The sequence below is a fragment of the Epinephelus fuscoguttatus genome, linkage group LG16 (genome assembly GCF_011397635.1).
Source record: "Epinephelus fuscoguttatus linkage group LG16, E.fuscoguttatus.final_Chr_v1".
In the NCBI taxonomy this organism is placed as follows: domain Eukaryota; kingdom Metazoa; phylum Chordata; class Actinopteri; order Perciformes; family Serranidae; genus Epinephelus; species Epinephelus fuscoguttatus.
The window spans coordinates 37,770,509-37,788,794 of record NC_064767.1 but is presented as its reverse complement, the minus strand read 5'-3'; the positions used below and the strand labels follow the sequence as shown (position 1 = coordinate 37,788,794).

At 40.5% G+C, this 18,286-nt stretch overlaps 1 protein-coding gene across 5 annotated transcripts in view; it reads right to left on the bottom strand.

The window, feature by feature from the left end:
* Nucleotides 1–18,286, bottom strand: part of nt5c2a (5'-nucleotidase, cytosolic IIa) — a 47,189-nt gene that overhangs the window by 11,277 nt on the left and 17,626 nt on the right. For 4 of the 5 annotated variants that reach the window (XM_049601205.1, XM_049601206.1, XM_049601209.1 and 1 more), the window contains exons 3-11: nucleotides 15,698–15,771; nucleotides 12,345–12,462; nucleotides 12,118–12,213; nucleotides 10,838–10,929; nucleotides 8,704–8,761; nucleotides 6,625–6,718; nucleotides 6,483–6,536; nucleotides 6,226–6,309; nucleotides 2,701–2,742 (exon numbers count right to left, since the gene is read on the bottom strand). In XM_049601205.1, coding sequence (XP_049457162.1) covers nucleotides 2,701–2,742; nucleotides 6,226–6,309; nucleotides 6,483–6,536; nucleotides 6,625–6,718; nucleotides 8,704–8,761; nucleotides 10,838–10,929; nucleotides 12,118–12,213; nucleotides 12,345–12,462; nucleotides 15,698–15,771 — 712 coding nt within the window. Of the gene's footprint in view, nucleotides 1–2,700; nucleotides 2,743–6,225; nucleotides 6,310–6,482; nucleotides 6,537–6,624; nucleotides 6,719–7,974; nucleotides 8,200–8,703; nucleotides 8,762–10,837; nucleotides 10,930–12,117; nucleotides 12,214–12,344; nucleotides 12,463–15,697; nucleotides 15,772–18,286 lie in introns of those variants that run through there. The other variant, XM_049601210.1, reaches the window with a different exon arrangement.

Here is an 18,286-nt window from a genome sequence, read left to right as displayed (position 1 = left end):
ACACACACACACACACACACACACACACACACACACACACACACACACACACACACACACACACCATTTGTAATTTCAAATTTCAATGCTTTTGAAGTACTGTTAGTACGGTACAGTATCAGGGGGCGGCAAGGTGGTGGTTGTTGTTTTTGGCCTGCCTAACGCTGTTTAAAGGGATAATGCACCCAAAAATGAAAATTCAGCCATTATCTACTCACCCATATGCTGACGGAGGCCCTGGTGAAGTTTTAGAGTCCTCACATCCCTTGCGGAGATCGACGGGGGGAACGGGAACACAAAATTGAATCCACAAAGTATCTCCATACTGCTCATCCATAGTGATCCAAGTGTGCTGCAGCCGTGACATAAAAAGTTGTTTCGAAAAACGTCACATGAACTCTGTTTTTAGCCTCACTGTAGCCTGTAGCTCTGACTGCTTCTCTGTGCTCCGCGCTCACGTGTGTGCGCGCTCAGGGTGATCGGTGATGCATGGTCTCTGAAGAGCAGCAGTCTCGTCAGTACTGATATCCAGATTCTTATGTGCAGACATCGCCAATTCCCAGTCTGAGCAGCAAAGACTTTCCTCATCCATTGGCATGCTTTGCATTTGAAACAACTACACCACCAGGTTTCCAGTGCTCGACTCCGGTATTCTGCGGCTGACTGAGGCTCATGAGCTGCAGCAGCTGCTTCGTCCAGTAGCCTGAGTTCCGTCTGTATACTCAGGCTCAAAGAAATACCGCTCAACAAAGAAATGCTGTTCCTCCTCAAATGCAAAGTCTTCAGACGTGTTGGGCTGTCTTTTGCTAAAAGACCGTAGTGCAAATTATCTTTTAGCGACTGTGGCTACCATTGTCTCTCCCTGCGGTGCACGTGTCACGTCATGTAAACACAGGTAAGCAAAGCTCATGCTTTCGCTGGTCTCGCGCAGGCGCGCACACATGAGCACGGAGCACAGAGAAGCAGTCAGAGCTACAGGCTACAGTGAGGCTAAAAACAGAGTTCATATGACGTTTTTCGAAACAGCTTTTTATGTCGCGGCTGCAGCACACTTGGATCACTATGGATGAGCAGTATGGAGATACTTTGTGGATTCAATTTTGTGTTCTTGGACGTTAGTCTGGGGCGCCGTCTGCCATTAGGCGTGCTATCCGCTCCGCTCGCTGATCTCCGCAAGGGATGTGAGCACTCTAAAGCCTGATTTATGGTCCTTCATTAAATCAATGACGTCGCTACGTCGTAGGGTACGTGGCCACGCAGAAGGCTTGCCGTAGCCCCAGGCGTAGCCTGACGTGCACCTCCCCAAAAATGTAACTACATGTCGAGGTGACGCAGACCCAGTGCAGACCAAGAGGGCTGTGATTGGTTTGCTTGGTAGCAACGCATTTCCGGTTCCGTATTTCCAGATTGCGCCATCCCCGCCATCTTTAAATATCTTCTGTTGCGATGTAGATGCTGCAGTATTAAGGCCCATTTATGCTCAATGTTCAATACGGAGCCGTCTGTCCGTGCTCTGCGTTCATTTCTCTGTGACCGGAAAAGCTGGAAGCTAAACAAAGAATGAACTAGGGATGACGATAACATTCAGGAAAGGAACGCAGCCTCCTACCGCTCTGGCAGTGAATTGCACCGCAACGAAATGGAGTGACGGAGAAGTTCGAAGGGTTCACGACGGCGTCACGGCAACGACGTAGGTATGTCGTAGGTACACCACAGGACCATAAATCAGGCTTAAAACTTCACCAGGGCCTCCGTCGGCATATGGGTGAGTAGATAATGGCTGAATTTTCACTTTTGGGTGCACTATCCCTGTAAGGCAGATTTGAGCCATTAAAGGATGTGTTCTTTGCTTCACAGTGGCTTCCCTCATTTTTTCATTTTAGCATTGTTGCCTAACCAATAGGAGGCAACGATGCACCCTGGTTTGAACCCAGGATGGAGGGACCTTTCTGTGAGCGTTTGCGTGTTCTTCCCATGTCCACGTGGGTTTTCTCCGGGGACTCCAGCTTCCTCCCATAGTCCAAAGACATGCAGGTTAGTCTCTAAGTTAGTATAAGACTCTAAGTTGCCCATAGGTGTGAATGTGAATGGTTGTCTGTCTCTATGTTTTAACCCTGCGATAGTCTGGCAACTTGTCCAGGGTGTAGCCTGCCTCTCGACCAATGTCAGCTCCAGCCAGACAGGCTCCAGCCACCCCCTGACCTCCAACAGGATAAGCAGTTATGGAAATTGAATGAATGGATGAACAGTATCAGAGGCAGCTGGGGCTCAGAGGTAGAGCCGGTCGTCCACTAATCGGAAGATTGGCGGTTTGATCCCTGGCTCCTCCATCCCGCCTGTCAAAGTATCCTTGGGCAAGATACTGAACCCCGAATTACTCCAGATGGCTGTTCCATCGCCGTGTGAATGGTTACTTAGTAGCAGGTGGCACCTTGTATGGTAGCCTTGCAAAACCAGTGAGTGACTGTGTGTGTGAATGGGTGAATAAGACATGTAGTGTAAAAGTGCTGGTTGGAAATGATTGGTTGGAAGACTAGAAAAGCGCTATACAAGTTCAGTCCATTTACCATTTATCATATCATATGTACAGACACCTCTTCTCATGGATGATATAGGTAATATTTTGTTTCTTATTTTTCTCATCATCACATCATATCTGTTGACAAATATATACAAATGTTATTAAATCATCAGTGTTACCTTTGGGCCATGAGGAAAGTCAAACAGGTAGGTCATAATTTTCTGTAGGAAGACAGAAGAGTTTATTTCAAGATTAGCACTACATTTTTTAAACAGACATAACAACCAGAAAATTGGGCCATTGTGAAAAAACTGAGAAAAGGACTTCAATAAAACTAATAACTGTTATAATAATAAAATCCAGTAGACTGCAGAAATGGCCTTATCCTCATTTGACCCTCTGACACACAAATGCACACAACAAAATAATGGTGCAAAAATAAATAATTACACGTATGAAGGAGGTATTTATAATGTCAGCATGGGTTTTCAGTGTTTTAATACAAATAAATTGTGAGTAAAAGGGCTGTTCCCTGATAGCAAAAGGTTTCAAGGGCTTTTTTTGTTAATCCTAGTAGACAGTTTCTTTTAGGATGCTACAATTCCAAGCTGAGAGAACCATACACATGCTGGACGCAAATCAACAGGTTTCTACTCTTAAACAACGATCTTCCTACCAAACATAATTGCTGTGTGAGCCCAGTCAGCTCCAGATGTAGGGAGATTTCTTAGCAGTAATGGATCCCCCAAAACATATAGAGCAGGTGCTTAAGGAATATCTTGGCCTGTGATCTGCCTTATATTTAAATGAATAGCATACCATAAAGCCTACACTATGGGACATTCCCATAAGAAATGAATAAGTGTACCAGTGATCAACCCTACAACTCCAACAAGTCTGATTATCTGTAAGTTTAACTCTCTGCAATCTTGTCAGAGTCAAATGTGCTCTTTTAAGTATCTTAAATTATACTTCAGAATTTATGCAACTTTTTTTTAAATTATTATTATTTTAAAAATTAAGCCCCTTTTTGCCTGAAGAAACTTTCCCCAGGGAGTAGGAACCTTTTATCAAATTCACTGCTTTCTGACCCGAGGGACCAAGGTCCAAGGTTAAGCTCAGGGGACATTCTTGATTACTGACCTAGGGGTAGTACTGGAAGTACAGGATCTTTTGGAATGGGGTTTGCAGGATGACCGTCACTGAGTGGTCAAACACACACAGCGCTGCTGCTTCAACAACTCATTTACCGCTTTCTTCATAAAATAACAAAGTACTCTAGTAACAGTTTAGCACCAATTTAGGAAGAGTGGAGAAAATTTCTGTCTCTTTTTTTAGAACAGTACAAGCGAAGTCAGGCTTAGTTGTCAGCTTCCTGCCTTATTCCTTAAATATAAAAAAACAGGGAAACAGAGAGAGGTATTGTGCCACGGGAAAGCAACTGAGAGACAGCACTGTGGTGCTGTGAGACAGCCAGTGAAAGAGGGAACTAAAACAACATCTTTTCACAGTGGTTACATTCTACAGCATAAATAAACAACACTCAACAGATGATTTACTGTGGATACAGACACTTAGTTTCATTTTCTCCCTCTGCATGTCAATCATTACATTCAACTTGCATCAGTACTATTTGTTCAGCCCTCATCCTGTCATGTAGCTTTTTTATACAACAGTGGACCCATTTGCCTTACGTGCAGTGGAAATGCTAATAACAATGGGCTGGAACTTTTTAGTTCCTTGAAAAGTTGTCCTTAGGTATAAAAGTTCTGGGAACTGTGGCTCAAAATGCAGTTTTAGTTTCCATTCCGTCAGTCAGTACGTTTACATGCACAATTAATTGGAGCTACGGTTATAACTCAACTAGGCTATTTACTTGGACTACTGTCCTTGTCCCAGTATACAAACATGGAAGGGGAATCATCAGGCAACATCCAGATGATAAAAAACTAAGTGCTGGACAAGTAATCATACAAGAAATGATAAAATAGAGTCAATTTATTGTATGTCCGACTCCACTAAGATAGGTGGCGATTTTGTCCCCTTTCAGCTTGTTAGCATTGGACCTTTTTAAGGTTGAACTATTACATCAGAGACCAAACAATCTGAAAAAATAAGATAACTACAGTTAGCTAGCAGCAAACTGGTACCACGGTGGACAACTTTACAGCTCTGTACATTGTGTACATGCTGCATGCTTTACTTTTCCTTTTTCTTCTCTTCTGTTACTCTTCTGTTACGCATTTAATGCTATTCGACTTCCGGGTCAAAGCCTGGGACGGAAACTGTGGAGCACACGCCGAGCACCTTGGCCAGTTTGGCTCTGATTGACTGAATACATGCAGGAGAAAGTAAACTCTCAATCGCATTATCTGGGTGTGTTTGTCCAAGAAATTTGAGAAATTCAATTTAGTACGATTTCAGTCAGACTAACATGTTTACATGTATTTCAAAAGTCCAATTTTGGTCGGACTAACACAATAAATCCATTTTCTCTAGTGTCATGTAAACGTACTGAGTAAAAGCCTGATTTAGGTTGGCCTCCCAGGTCTTTTGACCCTGGTGTGTTATTAAGTCTGAATAATGTTTTGATGCCTCATGTCCTACTCCAAAAGTGGTTAATATCGCTTAATGGAGTCATAGACCCAGGCATATGGCTTCCCTCAGTGCTTCCTCTCCCTGCTCTCTCTGTTTATCATGACACTACTGCTGTGGGATTATGAGCTTTGCGCCAGGGACGTAGGGAGTCACCCTGCCCTGCACACACAGTGACAGGGCCAACTATTAGCATCATGTGGCTAACAAACCTAACAGGTTTAACAACATTTGAGCTGCTTTGGTGTCTGTGTGAGTTTGATGGGACCATGTCGGATATTAGCCACTGCTGCTGTATTAGCTAGTGCTAACCATGCAGACATTGAGCTGACTGTTCTGTGTAATGACAGCAACAGAAAATGTGCTGGTCCAGTGTCTTTCATGTAGGTGTCCACCTTTGCCTCTAGGCCATGAGCTTGTTGAGGGTGCGGTAGTCGCGGTGCGGTAACATTATGGCATTGCCCATGCAATGTCGTACCATGCCATTCTGGGCAGCAGCAGCATCATCTCCACTCGCAGTGCCAGAATATATCATATTTGATCATATATATGTATGTATTAAACTGTTTAACTAATAGTATTATTTGGTCAAAATTCTTATTGTTAAGGATCAAAAAATCAAACCAAAGGCACGCACATCTCACCGTGGGAAGGCAGGTGCTGAGTCGATAGTCGTAGATGAAAAAAGGGTGAATGACTCGCAACACTGCAGGACTCTTTGCAGAAAAAAAAAATATAATTTATTGCGCCGTAATAAATTGCAATAAATTATATTGTTTTTCTGCAAAGAGTCCTGCAGTGTTGCGAGTCATTCGCCCCCTTTTTTGGTTAACAGTTAAACAATAAATTAATAACATTCCTATTCCAAAGAAATTATTATTTTTTTAATCAATAAGGAGTCTTGAATTTAGGAGAGTATATCTTAATGTCTTGTATCAGAGCAGCACGGAAAAAGAAAACTATACCCCATCATTAACATCACCTGGTATCATAACTTCATTAGGCAACCATTCATTTAACTGTAAAAATGAATCTGTGCTGATGACATTATGAGACAGCAGATTGTGATTTGCTTTAAGCATCTATCTGAATGTAAATCTTCCTCTCACCTCTGTGTATTTGTAATCGCTGTTGGTGGCCAGAAATACTTTGGCTACTTCGTTCATACGACTGAGGAGGAGAGGAAGCTTCGGCTTGGTGGAGAAAAGAACAAAACAAACTTCAATGATGCAGAAAATTGAACAGCTAAAAGATGAAACTAAGCTAAAATGCACTGTTTGTCACCCTAACTATACAGTCAAATTCAAGCTGGTATTGGTTGTTGGTGATTATGTAAAAGCAGTCTTTATTATGCTGGCTTACTTACATCCTTTACCACATACTTCTCCAGGTTTTCAACCGTTTTCTCTTTTAAGGAGCCCTGTGAAAACAAATAAGAGTGGGCTGAGGCCTGTGACTGGATTGACTGGCTGGAAACAGCTTTTATACTGGAAAACAAAGGATTCTACCTTGAAATGAACCCAGTCCACACCATCTCGGACATCCTGGAACATGCTCTTGTAGGACATGAAAAGGTCGCCATCTTTGAAGCCAGCCTCACAACTACAGAGACAGATTATATCATGTTAACACTACAGTCTACATAGCACGAAATTCTGAGGGTCAAAAATGACAAGGACTCAGTGTTTCCCCCAGAATTGTGTTATTGATAATATACAAAAGTTCTGAAACAGCATTGGACTTCATTCACCATCTGTTCTTCAGAAAAATTTCTTCTTAATAACCACTTGATTCTGGAATTCACAAGTGTTTTCTCATTTGGTATTTCTTCTTAGGCAAGAACAGAATCTATGCACACTGAAGAGCACACTTATACATATTTTGTTCATCAGTTCTATAGTTGTATAATACTACAGAATGTAGTATTATGTTATTGGGAACCATGTAATCTACTAAATTAGTGACTGATCACGCTAGAAAGTATCACGGGCAGTTCGGGTGGGCAGGAAAAACAGTGACAACGCGGCCCTCCCAAGTAAGTTAATAATAACTTAAAGAAACATTGCATTATATAGTCCACCTTCACCTTCTCTCCCCCCTCTCTGTCTCTCACTCTGTCAAACACACACACACACACACAAACAAACACACACACACACACACACACACACACACACACACACACACACAGTTTCTGCCCATAGTCCTGAAAATTGTGCTGCTTTATTGCATGAAGTTTGCAGGTTGTGTACGGGTGGTTGATAAATGCGTATTTTAAGCATCTCGTGCATCTTTTTGTGTTATTCAATATCCTATACTGACGCTATTAAATATGATAGCTTGTTTGTCGTTTAATTCCTGCAGAGGTACCTCCACTTTAGAATTATTAAAGGTCTTCTTCTGCAGTCTCATGCCCTTGTGGGCATTTACATGCAAATTGGTATCAACTGGCATGCGCAACAGGTGCAAACAATTCTGCCACTTAAGAACACATCATGAATCTAATATGTAGACTTAGGATCTTTCACAGACTTCTTTCTGAATTTAAAGGTGAAGTGTGTACGACTTAGGGGGATTTGGTGGCGTCTAGCAGTGCACTGCAGATTGCAACCAGCTAAATACTTCAGTTGGCAAGAATTCCTTCAGTATGTATTTTTCAGGAAGTTTTTAATCAGGAGCCGAATTGTCCACAGAGGTCTCTTCTTCTCCAAAACAAACAGAATTACTAAAAACACTGAATAAAGCAATCTCACGTCACAGATCAATGCATCTCTGACACTTTTTAGTATCTTGGGGCTTGTCCACAACATACTATTGTGCACTCACACCTTTTCTCTAATAAGTTATTGTATGCTCACCTTTTTCTGATACAGATGTTCAGGAGGTTTTTACTGTGAGCCAAATTATCCGTAGAGGTCTCTTTTTTTCCCCCAAAACAAACAGACCCAGTCATTTAAACTGGTAAAACACAGCATAACGCAGTTTCCATGTATTTCTGGTGCCCTTTGGCATTGGTTAACCCTAACCCAACTCCAGCGCTGCACATTGCATTTGGGCTTCTTTCTACTGTGGCTGACATGAAAATGCAAATGGCCTTATCTTTAGCCAGTGTTTGGTTTATCTGTTCTGGGCTACTGGTCACTGTTTTGCATGGACGTTCCAAACTTGAAGCCAGGGTAATGTCATTGTGTAACGGAAAATCATGCCTTGCCTTTGAGGAAAAATAATGGCTCAAAAAAATAAAAATCACTCCCACCTATTTTTACTACGATAGGTTGGATGTTTAGTTTCAGATTTCTATTTCTATTTTAGGTATTTATTACTTAGAGTTAGACTTCTAGTGATCCAGACTTATTAATCTATTTAGGTATCTATTACTTTGATTTAGATGTTCAGTTCAACAGTTAGTCAGTATCTAATAAAGTCAAAGATCTGTCATTTCTGACAGTATCAAAAAAAAAAAATCATTAAGGGTTGGATATTGGCTGATTAATGGGCCATGGGCTTCTTCCTGCTCCATACTATATAATTATTATACTGGCCTTTAAACACCCACTGTTGGTTGACCTCTAGTGAGTATGCAGTACCTTGTGTATCTGGGGCAGTTACTAAAGAAATCCACCAGGCAAGCAAAGAGGTAGGTTTCTGAGGAGGAGGAAATGAGACTAGAATCAGTGAGACTGACTGTAAACCTGAATATAAACATGCATTCAATCTGACAAATCAACAGTCAACAGAAGACAGTGTAACCACATTCAGAGCCTTGTCAGTGGACTCTAGTTCAAATGTTCATTCTTTTCTTTCAGTCTTTTCAATATACAACTGAACACATCATTTTTATTTAACACTTTTACTAAGTAGTACAAAACTCAAATTAAGATGATAAAAAATCACTTTCAGTGAAAGGAAAAAGAAATTATGATACTAGGGAAAAACATTGATTCACTTTATAATTATTGAAAGTCTTCTTCTGCAGTCTCATGAAATGTCACCTTAGTTGTAATATAATTAAATATTTTTGGTAGCACAGTCTAGTGTGCAGACTCCAGCACTTAGTTTTTTATCATCTGGATGTTGCCTGATGATGCTTTTGTAAACTTTTTGAATGGATTTAATTCAAATGTTAAGGGGGAAGTAAGTTGTGGCTTTAACAGTGGAAATTTAGCCCAGCGCACACCTTCCGCCAGATCAGAAAACTCTCCGTTGCTGCTGATACACAGATTAAACCCAGCCCTCTGTGAACCATGGCACTGAGGTTTGCGCTGGCTGAATTCGAGTTGCTACTGAGTCCATCCCCAGAGTTTCTGCCCACTCTCTCCCTGATAAATAGTCTCCTGGCAGCAGGGAGGGAGGGAAGGGACTGCAGGGCGGCAAACAAGTCTTCCCACAGTCCTTCCTCTTCTTATTTGTGATTTGCTAAAAAAGATAGAGAGAGAGCACAATGCGCTGCACACAGCTCTACAATGGAATAAGATTTTACCCATTTTAGGGGCCGCACACATGCTGTGTTTGTGCCCTCAAATTCATTATTTTCAATGTAGACATGCGGCAGGCACGTTCAAATCCAAGAGCAATGTCCTTGTGGTGCACACACATTCCCCAGCGCCTAATTTACACGAGTTTTGGAATGCAGCAGTGCACACCGCATGTCATGTGATGAGGACCAACCAATCACAGCAGACAGACATCTTTCCCTTTTTCCGTAAATATTAGTCTGTGATAAATATAGAAGAGAAGTTGATCAATTTAGTGCAGGGGTTGCTACGTTTGTCCAACGAACACAAACAGCGCATTGAAGAACATCAGTTCTGCACTCAGGATTTCAGGTAAATAGGCTGTGATACAGTGCTTGTTGAGGTTGCTTAGCAACCTCAGATGCAACTTGCCGCCGCACTCTTGAAACCTGGCACCGAAAAGGCACAAGAGTAGCGTCCAATGCCTGACCTTGTGTTTTCCAGGTGGTTAAAGACGTGGCATAAGTACGACCCCTTAAATACTATAAAAAAGTAGCAAATCAATGAGTGGCGGTCAATGTTGATATTGTGGCAGCTGCCACAAAGAAATGAATGTATGGGAAACACTGCAAGCTTAATTAGCAAGGAGAGCTTAATGAAGCTGTTTAAGTTCACTTCAGAAACTATTTTTCATTGATTCTATTGTACGTGTAATGGTCATCTTGGTAAGTAAGTAAATAAAGTATATTTCATAGAGCACCTTGAAGTCAACAAGGTCACAAAGTGCTTCACTGGAATAAAATTTGAAAATTAAATATTCCCCGAAAGGCCCATCTGCCAGTTTCTGCAACAGATGGCAGCCTCATTTCCTATAATAATTACTCTTATTGCATTTAATTTCATAGCATCTTTTATGTAGCAGTATAATATTAAGCGTAAGCATCTTATATGATGCTGCTGAAATAAAAGTCAAAGACTGACTAACATTAGATGTGCACTGATTTTGGTAATATGTCTCATGATATACAGTCTCTAGATGTCTATGATTTAACTTTTTCCAGTGGTCTTGGTCTAGTCTTAAAAAGTAAACAAGAATCACAATAAATCTTAAGATCAAATTGCAGTACCTGCAGTATAACAATACTTAAAAATTGCAATACATATCAAATCAGCATCCAAGTGCTACAGCTATTGTACTTATTTTTGTCATATTATTTGTTTTCATTTTCCCAACAGAGGATGAAACTGTGTTGATGTGTTTTCTTACCAGGCAGGTTGAAGAGTGTGTTGAGGATGTAGAAGCGCTCTGTGTCACCACGTTGAATGAATTTGTTGGGATACATCTCTCTGATGTCAGGTCTGTGCAGAGTGAGCACACATACAAACATACATGAGGGTTACCAGTGCTGAAGAAGGTCAAACCAGGGTACATGAGTTATACTGTAGAGTATAATGTATTTCTTTTAGCTCCCTCTGCAGTAGTCTGAAATATCCTGCCACCACTGTGCTTGTTACGTGCATGTGCTATTAGAACATGATTTACTAACATTGTAGGGATCTGCTGATGAAGACACTGCTCCACAGAACCAACAATGGTTAAATACTTATTCAGCAAATTTAAATCCAGTCTATCAAATGATCTTGATTAACCTCCATCTTGTGTAACTTTCATGTCTTAATGGCTGCTTATAAGCCAGATGCCAAGACATCTTTTATCTACACATCAGTAAAGCCACACTCACATGTATGGGCTATAGAACAATGGTAGGCAGTATCACTAACCCTAACCTTTAGAACATGGCACTCTTAAATACTTTATTCTGATTGGTCAATCAACAAAATTCTGTGGTGTTTATTTCTTGAGGTATCACCACTGCTCTGCTGCTCCGTTGCTAGGGATGCCATAGCAACGGCCATAACGTGCTTTAATCGTTATTTTGTGTCACATCACTGAATGTTTTAGTAGTAAGCCATGTTCTAAGCGGGATAATGTATAGTGAACCGGTGACAGTTGAAAAATAACTCCATTCAGGTTCCATTCCCCTGTCAGGAATTATTTTTCAACAGTCACCGGCTCACTATACATTATCAATCAATCAATCAATTTTATTTATAAAGCCCAATATCATCATATTATCCCTTACTTAGACTTTCCTTATAGTATATATTCATTCCCTCTGGTGCGGACAACATACACCCGACTACAGGTGTTTAAACCCCCCCCTTAACTGGAGTTTGTGTTGTGTTTTTTTGTGTGTTTTTGTTTGTTTGTTTGTTTGTGACTGTACAGCACATTAGTCAACTGCTATTTTTAAATGTGCTTGATAAATAAATCTGCATGGGATTGTTTTTGGAACATCTAGCTTAAAGCACAGCCTCACAGGGCTGCCAGCATGGCTGTCGACTTCAAGTCTTCTTTATGTTTCATTTAAATAACACTGTTGTAGTTGCGATAGAGAAAGGATCTGACAATGCAGATAACTGCCTGCTTTTTTTTAGAGATGTGGTGGACTATGTTGACAGATCAATGGGTTCAGTGGACCTCACCCCCTTAAGAAATTGAATCCGTGCACACACACCAGGATGTTCCCATATGCATCCACTTTGAGCAGGTTGCCATACATCGTGTCAAACACCAGACCTCTGAGAAGAATGGACACAGGGGAGGGAGGGCAAACAGTCAGATAATGGAAGCAGGAAGCCCACTTAAGAGTATGAATTTGTTGCACTGGTATTCAAACTGATTTCAAAAAGACAGGGCTTTGAGAACGAACCTGGTGGGGAAGGAGGGGTCGTAGACAAAGTTGAGCAGCTCTTGTGGATATCCAATTGACACCAGGCGCTCCACCGTCAAGTCAAAGCCAAGTGACTCATACTCTGGAGATTTATACACTAAACAGACAGACAGGCAGATGTGCAGGCACATGCAAAGAGGGAGGCTGAGGGTGCTCAAGCATCTGCCCTTTGAAATCCAAAGCTCCCTTTTGTCAAGGCATTATTTTTGTTTGTTTGTGAAGGCCTGCCAGTGGCCCTTATCAAGAAGAACATTTAGCAATTAATAATAATTCATCTATGGCTGCCATCAGTCAGTTTGTCACATGACAGCCTCCTTGATGGGCCCTCCATTATGTTTACAGCTGCAACCCAGGATACCGCAGACAGACACTAAGTGGCAATGTTTAGATGGTGTGTTTCACATGTGTGATTATGACATTATATGTATCCTATAAGCATTACACAGCATCATCTTTAAATGATGCATTAGTTATGGACATAAGTTTGATTGTTATCCTGACTAATGGTTCTTGCTGTGGCCAAGTGAGCCGTCATTTCAAGCCAACTGCTGCATGGATTTTGATGCCTGTTGTTAGGCTACGGATGCTTTGAGCGGCCAAAAAGGACAACAAAAGACCTGTATTCTAGCAATAATTTCTCAAATTCGATATATCAAGTAAAACAACATAATATTGCACATTAAATAAAATCCATTTTGAAGTTATTTTACTGTACAGGTTTTTAATTTTGAAATAGGGAGCTCCAAAGTTAAAATATTTTAATAATATTCATATATGACCATTTATAAAAACCTTTCCTTCATAGGTTAGCTGAACCTGTTCCGGATTACCCTATGACTTAATGTTCATATGGTTTTACTGTACAGTTTTTGAGAAGTTTAAAGGGGATTTCAGCTCAAATTTCATTACAACACCTTCATTACTTCCTTATATTTGAACTGTTATTAAAAAATCCTTTACATATTAAATGAAATTTTCAAAGAATTCCTGCCTATATTCTTGTCAAATTTGATGTGATATTACTGTACAGCTTTTATGAAATTTACAAGGAAACCCAGCTCAAAGGACATTATTACACATTCATAATTTCATGCATTGGGTTGTAAGATTCAATGTTACTTTCTGTTTGAATATGGGCTGGAATAATTCCAAAGATTTGCTGTAAATTAAGTTGCTGAATGGTTTTAATATTGTTCCATGTGCCCCTTTTTAACTTTGAGCACAATAGGGAATTCCAACTGGAAGCTAACATAAGGGAGACGTGACTTTAATTTGATAACTTTAAGCCTTAATAAAATGTAAACGGGTGAGTTATATGAAAGTTCACCCCACCATAGTTGTCATGAATGTTAAAAACTCAACTGACTTGCTTCTGGAGCCAGTCTCAAGTGGTCATTCAAGAAACTGCAGTTTTTGATGTTGGCTTCACTTGTCAACCCCACATGTTGGCACTTTGTCCTACAAAGCTTCTAAAAACACCAATAGGGATTGCCTGTATGGTCTCTGTACAGCCCTGCAGATGTGTCAAAGCTGTCCACATGCACATAACCACTGAAAACTGGTTATTTGTTTCTGAGCCATAAAAATGGTTTGATGGTGATGAATATTGGCACATACTGATATCAGCCAATAATAACCCCTATGTGAACCCCAACCCCCTCCTCCTACCGTGGTGTATGGAAATACTGTCTTGACTGTCTCCAGGCCAAGAATATCCTCAGACACAGCTGGACAGGAGCAGCTTTGGTTACAGTGGGTGCTCCAGTGAACAGGGCAGAAGACTGTCCCCTCACTATTTTTCACTCCGATCGTGAAGTCAAAATTTAGGCTAAATGAGGAGAAAAGTAAGACTTGGAATTGTTTCAGGATTGTTCTCTGCCACTGAGACATGGAGTCAGAAACAGCCTGACTGATGAATAGTTCAAGTTAATTAGGCTTCTTTAAAATATCTGATCACAAAGACAAACAAAACCAGGCAATTTATATCAAGTTTGGTCTCATTTTTTAATTCATATAAGGAAGAAAACGTGAAATTAGGTATTACTCCTGTTATTACTCTAAACACATGCTGACATATTTTTGTTGTAAGATGGTGCCTCGTGTTGCATTATGGTCTTTATCTGTAAACTTTATTTTAAAAAACAACTGGAAGTAACAGAAAGAAAAAACAGAAAAGAAAAAAACTGCAAGCAATATGTAACACTAAATTCTTAAGAACTGGGAGGCCATATGAAAATGTCTAACAGGCTGGATCTGGCCGCAGAGCCGTCTGTTTGGGACCCCTACTTAAAGAAAACCTAGTAGTGTTGCTAGCAAGCTTCAGACTCCAAATTAATAGTTAAACACATGAGATTATAAAGCGTTTGGCGTTGGTAAATTTCAAAATGCTCAATTGGAGAAGCTTGATGACAATGACACACAGCTTGGAGCCCTCTAAAATCCTTTTATAGTGTGTGTTTTATTTTTCCTAAATTCTGTGTTTTTTCATTTTTTCCAAATTCTGTGTTCTACGATTCAAACATGTTTTGTCATCAGAAAGAGTGTCTCATCATTTGGTGGATGAATGTAATTAACAGATCAGTAAGAAAATACTCAAAATTTCACAAATAACATTCAATGTCATTGTCAGTTTTTTCTGGGAAGATGGTCTTTCCACAAATTGGGCTGTCTATGCAGTAGAAACAAGTGGCAACCTCTGGGCTGAAAAATTTAGCCAACACAGAAGTGTCAAAAACTGCAGTTCCTTGAACATCCACTTGAGGCTGGCTCCAGAAGCCTCTCATTCTCCATAGACCACCATATTAAAATGCCAAACTTTATAACAGAAACAAGTTTACAGCCTGGTACAGAAAACTGCTTTTCTATTGTTAATTTCCCTCTTCATGACAACTGTATGGAGGGTGAATTTTTATGTAACTCGCCCATTTACATTTTATTAAGGCTTAAAGTTATGCATAATTAAGGCCGGGCCACTTTTAGTGGCAGGCTGCCTGCTGATAGTGCCCTCAGCTTCTCAGTCAGATCCACTACTCATTCCTCCATAGCACCAGCCAATATGGCGACGGCTGTTGCTGGCGTGGAGGCATGAAAATATTGCCAGTCATGAGGACTACATATGTGAAGACTTGCATTGTGAATAAAACAAATTAGGTGGGACTGAAAAATTGGGATGTATGAAGTGTATCCTACTGATCTTATTCACATACCAATCTGTATCAGTGAGATAAGTGCCAGTACTTTCAGAGTCTATATGCAGACACAGTGTAGGCATTAGTTACTACACCTTTATGTGTTTATCGAGGCTGATACCACAGGGCTCAGACTGCACTTACCTGCCAGAGTATAATCCATATCAAAACCAAAACACTTAATCTTCTCCATGGCCAAGCTTCGGTTCACAAACACTCTGGAAGGGGAGAACAATGTGTGGTCAATCAATGCCTGGCAGCTGGCACTCCAAATCAAATGCTGCACAGCTTAGGCCTTATACAGCACACTTCTTACTTATAGATAACAGCAGACAAATAAGCATGATGGAACATTTTTAAGCTACAGGAGAAAAAACTAAATAGTAGCATTGACTGAGCAACACTTCCTTGAGGTCAGGTATTAATGCATGGCAGACTGTGTTTGTGTGAACTATCATGAGTCACTTTAATTAAACAACCACAACACCAACAAGACATGCAGTCCTACTGGTTATTTATACATTGATCAGTGCATCTGAATTAAAAACCTGCCAATAGCCTACTGTTTCCCATCAGATGATGAGTTCAGGTGATTTTTAGTGATTAGGCTAAATGTTGACATATTACATTTAAAAACCCTTTTTCTAAAAGTCTAAGTGGTTAATATTATGAGAGTCTGGATCTGGATGTTCCATATTTGATCTCAACATTAACATATAAGACAACACCCAGGCAAGAATACTGTCATCGTTGATGTGTAAATTGTACCTCTGCCTTATACTCATTGCTATGTGTCTGTATTGTTAGACAAGCACCACAAACTTTCTAATATATTACCACCAAAATAAGATGTTATACGCAGTATAAAATACACAAATGATCACTCAAATATGGAAATATACACTCAGTTGCCAGTTTATTAGGTACAGCTAAAACTACTACAGTCAAATACAACTGTCCTACAATAAGATCATCCTTTATGGAAGTCCTAATGTTCAGTGTGTGTTGAAACTGTTTAGACAGCTGTTGGTTCAACTTTCTACTTGCTGTTGGCTGCAGTTTGCAGTTGTGTTACACTGTATTGCATTAAACTGAGAGGTGTATCTGTAACTCAGAGAACTTCTAAACTCTAAAATGTGTTGTCTGATGTTGGATGTTTGATTACATACAATGCTACAGATGTCCCAGGTTTTGAGGGAGCATGCCATTGGCATGCTGAATGCAGGAAATGTCCCCCAGAGCTGTTGCCCATGAAATGAATGTTCATTTCACAACCATCAGACATATCCAATGTCATTTCTTGGGTTTGGTAGTACATCCAGGCAGCCTAACAACTGCAACGTTACAATGACAAACGGCTGTCAGGTCAAGGCACTGGTGAGGATGACCAGCGTGCAGATGAGGTTCCCTGAAACAGTTTCTGACGTTTTGTGCAGAAATTCTTTGGCTGTGCAAACAAATTATTACATCAGCTGTCTGGGTGGCTGCTCTCAGACGATCTTGGAGGTGAAGTTGCTAGATGTATAAGTCCTGAGCTAGTGTGACTATATGTGGTCTGTGGTTTTGAGGTCTGTTGGATGTATTGCCAAATTCAAAGAGACACTGAACACAGCTTAAGATATTGAAAAGAACATTCAGTTCACAGGCAACAGCTCAGCTTGACATTCTCGCAGTCAACATGCCAACAGTACGCTCCATTTAAAACTTGCGAAATCTGTGTCATTAAGTTGTGTGATCAAACTGCCCATTTTAGAGTGGCCTTTTATTGTGACCACCCCATAGCACACCTGTTTAGTAAAGGTGCTGTTTAATCAGCATCTTGATGTTAGAGTTATACCGATACCAATACCAGTATCTGAAATGCCTCCGATACTGCCTAAAATGCAGTATCGGGTATCGGCGAGTACAGCCTATCACCAATCCGATACCACGTAATGCCTCACGTCACTCAGCTTCTTCTCCGGAGCCTTTGTGCTCCACTGTCTCGCAGGTTAACTTATATCGCAGCAGTGCCTGGATAGTGTGACGTGTGTGGTTGTGCTGCTGCTGTGGTCCTGCCAGATGCCTCCTGCTGCTGCTGTTATCATTAGTCATACCTCTACTGTTATTATACACATTGCACATCTGTCCAGCGTGGAAGAGGGATCCCTCCTCAGTTGCTCTTCCTGAGGTTTCTACCGTTTTTTTTTTCCCTGTTAAAGGGTTTTTGGGGGGAGTTTTTCCTTATCCGCTGCGAGGGTCCTAAGGACAGAGGGATGTCATATGCTGTAAAGCCCTGTGAGGCAAATTGTGATTTGTGATATTGGGCTTTATAAATAAAATTGATTGATTGATTGATTGATCGATGATTACTGTCACATATGTATACTATCAGATATTAATATATACTTTCAACATACTGTACCAAAATAGCCTGTAATATTAATTATAATATTATTACTTTCATTAATGCTGTTGTAAGCTACTGTCATCACCATCCGTCCTGCATCTCTCTCTGTCTCCGTCTCCCCTTCTGTCTCATTGTGTCATTACTGTTAATTTATCATGTTGATCTGTTCTGTACAACATCTATTGCACGTCTGTCCATCCTGGAAGTGGTATCGGTACATCTCTACTTGATATGCCTCACCTGTCAGGTGGATGAATTATCTTGGAAATGGAGGAGTGCTCACTGACACAGATATTACCAAATTTGTGATAAAAATTTGAGAGAAATATATTTATTGAGTGCAT